The sequence below is a fragment of the Charadrius vociferus genome, unplaced genomic scaffold, assembly GCF_000708025.1.
Source record: "Charadrius vociferus isolate BGI_N301 unplaced genomic scaffold, ASM70802v2 scaffold59, whole genome shotgun sequence".
NCBI classification, from domain to species: Eukaryota; Metazoa; Chordata; class Aves; order Charadriiformes; family Charadriidae; genus Charadrius; species Charadrius vociferus.
In genome coordinates, this window is record NW_009661371.1 from 726744 (window position 1) to 732646 (window position 5903).

The 5903-nt window shown below is 48.9% G+C and overlaps 1 protein-coding gene across 1 annotated transcript in view; it reads left to right on the forward strand.

Moving 5' to 3' along the window:
* The window catches only part of MFHAS1 (malignant fibrous histiocytoma amplified sequence 1), a 37266-nt gene that overhangs the window by 1269 nt on the left and 30094 nt on the right, over positions 1-5903 (forward strand). The window contains exons 2-3 of the mRNA XM_009893757.1: positions 307-460; positions 648-724. Coding sequence (XP_009892059.1) covers positions 307-460; positions 648-724 — 231 coding nt within the window. The remainder of the gene's footprint in view (positions 1-306; positions 461-647; positions 725-5903) is intronic.

The following is a 5903-nucleotide window of genomic DNA, read 5'->3' on the forward strand; positions in this document are numbered from 1 at the left end:
TGTGAGCGCTACAGCTTCAGGAAGAAGGGAAGGGCTGAGGGGTCCAGCACCAGGGCAAGAAGTTCTCAGAATTTAAGCCATCAAGGAAGACAGCAAGCTTCGCAGCAAACTATCTAATTTATATTGAGCGTGACATTCATGGCATGAAATAACCCTGTTGGCCAGCTTGGGTCAAGTGCCCGGGTTTCCTTCCTCCTCGTCCCTGCGCCTGGCTAACTTGAGAACACTCGAACCTTGAAACCCACACACCACAGCTGGCTATGAAGTAAATATTTTCACAGACACTACAACCTTCTAAAAATGCAGGTTTCCCTAACATTAAAAGAGACGTTACTGAAAAGTAAAATTACTGAAAGACGAATTAGTCCTGTGTCTCTCAAACCAAGACACAGGAAAAACATCAACAGCAACATTTCCTGGAGAATTCCCAGTACCCCAGATACCAGGGCTGCCAGTGCTGGTGAGGCAGCAGTCACAGGTCAGAGAATAGGGAGAAGGATAAGGAAGTGAGGTCACAGGGAGGGAATTTGGCTGATGCCAGCCAGCCCCGTCCTGCGAAAGACAACCTGGCAAACAAATCTGCTTTAGTCGTTCGGCAGGGAAAGGGCTTTGGGAGTGTTTGTGTAGCACCGTATGACATGCTGAAGAAGCGCTGACCAGGTCTAACGCTGGGGGCACAGAAAGTCAGAAAACAGGCATTCCAAAGAAATTAGGATCTGGTCTAGTGCTGCTACCTTTCTGCCAGTGATGGGGAGGTAGGCAGGAAATCAACCCCCATGACTTGGTGGTGCAGTAAATGAAGATACACTTAAATGTGCTCAGCTCAGTCCTCATTTGCGCCATGACTTTGAAGCTGTGGGCCTTGACCAGGCACTGAGAGCTCAGCAAGACTTCCCAGGCACCCAAATCTACATAGCTGCTGCTTCACAGCCGCCTTCCAATTCAAAACTCCCAAAATGACTTTGCAAGTGAATTACAACATCCCCTTTGTCAGGCCTGAGCTTTGCAAGACATTTAAGAGGCCAGAGCATCAGTATGCACTTGTTCAGCCCACTGCTGGCTTTCCCCAGTCTATATTTCACCAGCCAGTTGCTTTTGTGGCATCGGTGGCAAACAAATCGCATTCCTTTAGCCCTCTCTGTATTTCCCATAAACCAAGCTTACAGACAGCATCACTTCTATGAAATGCATCAGTATGCAAACACTTGTTCTACTTCCAGAAAGATTTTAAAACATATGAGCAATAATTGTTAAGATTTGGGATTCACGGTGGCCTTAAAAATTCATTGTTTGTTGTAGGATTGAGTAAGAAATGCTACACTCTGGGTCAGCGTTTCCTGAAAGCCCGGCTGAGAAGGTCTTGGGGGTACTGGTGGATAAAAGGCTGGACATGAGCTGACAATTTGCACTTGTAGCCCAGAAAGTCAGCCCCATGCTGGGCTGCATCAAAAGGAGCATGGCCAACAGGTTGAGGGAGGTGATTCTGCCCCTCTACTCCACTCTTGTGAGACCCCACCTGGAGTGCTGCGTCTGAATCTGGAGCCTTCAGCACAGGAAAGATATGGACCTGTTGGAGCAGGTCCACAGGAGGGCCACAAAGATTATCAGAGGGCTGGAGCACCTCTCCTATGAGGACAGGCTGAGAGAGTTGGAGAGTTGGGGTTGTTCAGCCTGGAGAAGAGAAGGCTCTGGGAAGACCTTATTGCTGCCTTTTGGTACTTAAAGGGTGCTTATAAGAAAGATGGGACAGACTTTTCAGCAGGGCCTGTTGCGACAGGACAAGGGGTGATGGTTTTGAACTAAAGGAGAATAGATTTATCCTGGATATCAGGAAGAAATTTTCTACGCTGAGCATGGTGAAACACTGGAACAGGTTGCCCAGAGAGGTGGTAGATACCCCATTCCCGGAAACATTCAAGGTCAGATTGGACAGGGCTCTGAGCAGCCTGATCTAGTTGAAGATGTCCTTGTCCATGGCAAGGGGGTTGGACTGGATGATCTTTAAAGTTCCCTTCAAACCCAGCCTTTCTGTGGTTCTATAAAAGCTGTGCCTGGGAAGGAATGAGTAAAGGCATTAGGATTCACAGCATGAGACCTGTCCACGGGGAAGTGGGGCCTGGCCCTGTGTTTCACAGTGTGTAATGCCAAGCAGTTCTGGGTATGCACCTCCTCTTCAGATGCCCACTTTTGGGTAGGGGTCCCTATCCCATTGCAGCCTCCAACTTCCCCAAATCTTCGCCTTCCTGCCCTACATGTACAGCAGCACTGCTCCCTTTCAGAGACATGAGGCAAGCAGCAGTGCTGTCCTCTCCAACCCATGTCCAAAGCATGTCCAGGATTCTTTGAAGTACTGCCATCAGCATTTGTATGTGGCTTGGTATGGCTTGGGGTAGATTTCCTGCAGAAATGGTGGGCAAAACAGTGTGGGGAATGCAGGTCTGGGCAAAATTTCCTGATCCTTACAGGATTTCTATTCAAGGTTGAGGAGGAACGTGGGAAGGACCTTTGAAACCATTCCATCAACCCATTTCTTGTTCCCTGGACAGCCCCTGAGCCCTTCGAAACATGGCTTCCTCAATTGATGCCAAAGCAGGAACCTGGGGTTTTTACCATCTGAACTGTGTGTCTGGTGGCATGGAAGGCAAGCACTCTCCCCAGGGGATGCCAGCCTGGCTCGGTGTTGGTGCCAGAGCCCATGAGCTTTACAGTGGCCCACAGCGCTCCCCACATCCGCTTGCCACAGCAGATTGATGCTTCTGTTGAGCTGATTTAGGTTCACGTGCTGTCACAAGTGGCTGATTACATTTGCACCTCTTGTCCCGTGAAGCCCACAGTCAGGCTCTAAAATACTGTTGATAACGCAGTGTCTTTTACCTGACCCAGGAGGGAGATGCTTTAGATAGAAATCTTATTAATGATGCAGCTGCAAGGCTCAGTAAAGTGGAGGCAACTCAGACTTCAGCTGAATAATTAAATCCCATCAATAGGACTTTCCAGGGTGACTATTTAAAATTAATAACTCCAAATGCAATTCTGGTATATAATGGAATCCACTGAAATGGGATTCATTTCTTTTTCTTTTTTTTCTTTTTTTTGCAATGCTTTATAGCATTGCTGGCAATTTGACAGCCACCTGCCTCTCAGCCCCAGCTGATGGCAGCTAGGAGAGGGGCTTGGGGTGGTTTCTGAATATTTTTAAGCTCCAACAAATAGGAAATAACTCCAAAACCAGCATCCAGCATGCTATTGCTCATGTTTAATGGACTAGCAGTATGCTGACAAGTAAATCAGGAGGAGGTGAGGAAGTCCTGTCTGAAGGAACATGTCTCCTCTGCCTAAGCAGATAGGAAGACAAAGGATCATCTAGATCTGTAGCAAAAGCTACATTTTCTGAGAAACAAAATCTTCCCTTTCCCTGGAAAGTATTGCTCTCACAACTGGCAGCTTTAACTGTGGTGAATGTGTTGAAGAAGCCAAGAGACACCATCCCTGGATGTTTGAAGTTATTCACAGATTTGCACACCCGTGCAGGTATAGTAGGATTAAAAATAAGGTTCGTGGGAAGGCACCAGAGCTTTCCTCCTTGAACGACCTCCAAGCAGCACAGGGGACGTCTTGGTGCCAGCATGCTGTTCATCATGTTTTTTTCTGGCCTAGCTTCATTCACCATCTACAGGCGCTCATCGAAGTTTGACTAGTGCTGCATGACTTTTCTCCCCCTCTTTGTTAACCTTTGGGGAGGCGTTCAGCTGAATTTGCATAATTTGTGATAGGAGTTTTGACAGTCAAAACTTTCCCTGCTTAGCCCAGCTCCTCCCTGGCTGTCCTTGCATGCTGTCAGAAAGATGTGTTTAATACAGGCCATGACCTCTAGATAAGTGCTTCTCTCCCTGGTATTTTTCTGCTGGCTGAGTCAAGCAGCTGCTTGAAGCCTCCCCGGTGGAGGGGTTTGTCCAGTTTTCCCGTGGGAAGCAAGAGGATAGTGGAGAGTGGCAGCCTTGCGGGTTACACATGCTGCAGATCATAGAGCAACTGGGAGCCTGCCATGGCTTCAGAGAGGATCTGCAGTGCCCATGGGCATCATGGAGTGGGTAGCCCCCAATAATGATGCTGCAAAAGGCACAGGGAGGAAGAAAGTTCACTGCAAATTTAATGTGAGAGGCAGAAAAAAAGGTCTTTTCTTTCTAGAAATGTCATCTTGCTTTAAAAACTGATTTTGATAGTGACAGGTTGAGTGGCTTTGCATGTAGAAAGTTGGAAATGAAACCATCGACCTGGTATCATGAGCAATTGGGCAAGGGGGTGGGAGAAGAGAATTACTCTTCCCCCAGGAGGAATTGAATGTGCTACTTCTGAAGTAGGGAAGGAGAGTGCTCCTTTTGGCACAGAGAGAAGGGCTACTTACCCAGCGATCTTCAGGAAAAGCAAAGACACAAAAACTGGGTTACCCCAAATAAAAGATGTACTGACCCAATGCAGGGATGCTCTGAAAATAAATGAGGGCAAGCCTGAAAACTAGCTTTAGATGGGCACAATTTAGCAAGTGGCCATGAATTATCTCTGTTTCCCAGGGTCAGGATCTGACACCAGCCAAGCAGGAAGGCTGGGAAGAGCTTTATCCCCAGGTTTAGTCCCTCTCAGCAGAGCCTCCTGGATCATGAGTATCCCTGAATACCTGTTCCCCCCGAGCCCCCAGGACTGCCTCTGCTGGCTTTGGGCAGCTCCTGAACCAGGCTTGGAGCTGGGTCTTACATTCACACAGCCATGCTTTCTCCCAGGCCTGTGGGCTTTCAACTCTGTCCTTTGCAACCTTTGTTTGGCTTCACCAGCCAACACTGCAATTTTTGCCCTACCCGGGGTGACCACATGCTCAGAAAAGCATTTAGCAGAAACCTGGGGAAGGTTTGTTAGGACTCATGGGGCTTGAAAAGATCATTTTGTCCCTGCGTGTCTGTTACTGATGGGAAAGAGGAACTGAAACTGAGCATTTCCTATCTGTAATTTTAGTTATTAGTAAATTTAGTAATGTAGTGCAGTGACTATAGCTCCACACCTGGCCAGTTCTTTCCAAGCAGGAGCATGGTTAGAAGGCATTGTTCTTGTGAGGGCTCTCCACAATAAAGAAGAGAATAAAGGCTGTGAAACTGGTTGCCCTGTGGCCCACTTTCCATGTCAAATGCTTTTCTTTCTCTCCGTGGTGGCTCTGAAGTAATAGCTTACAGCATGCTTTAATGGTAGCTGTTACAAGGTGAGAGGAAGTGATTGCTCTCAGGCCCCCAAAACATGTTGGAGTGTTCAGTGCTGTACAAAGACGGTGACGTTTTAAAACCTCTGGACCTTTGGCCACGGGGCATCACTGGCATGTGAAAGGGTAAAGTCACGCAACTCGGGAGATGGGAGCGTCCACAGCCTCCGTCAGTCTGCCTCGCTGCCCTCCTGTAATAGGGCTCCTGGTGCAGTGCTGGAAATTTCCAAGCATATTTCTCTGAGTCCTTGGAGCAAATCTCATCAGAGGATGCTGAAGAAGGCCGTGCTTAGGATCTGGCCAGACACGCGCAGCAAAGTAAACAAAACACGGCAGGAAGGTGGCGGAGTGGCCCTGACCAACCAGCAGGTCACAGGCTTTCGCACCCTCCAACGCGGAAACGTGCTTATTTAATGGGAAGGAAGGTCAACCCCGGTTTGTTGCAGGGCTGGATGAAACAAACCCGGCCTTTGCCTGCTGCAGAAGCGACGAGGAGGTCCGCAATACAGGAGCTTTTGCTGCCACTCCACAGGGTGAGCTGCGCCCCGTGAGCCCAGCGGCTCCCGAACCTGGCGGCCACCTCGGGGCAGGGGGAGACCCCCGGGGCGGCGGCTGCTGTCACACACCGGGGTCCCGGGGAAACCCTCTGCCCCGCACC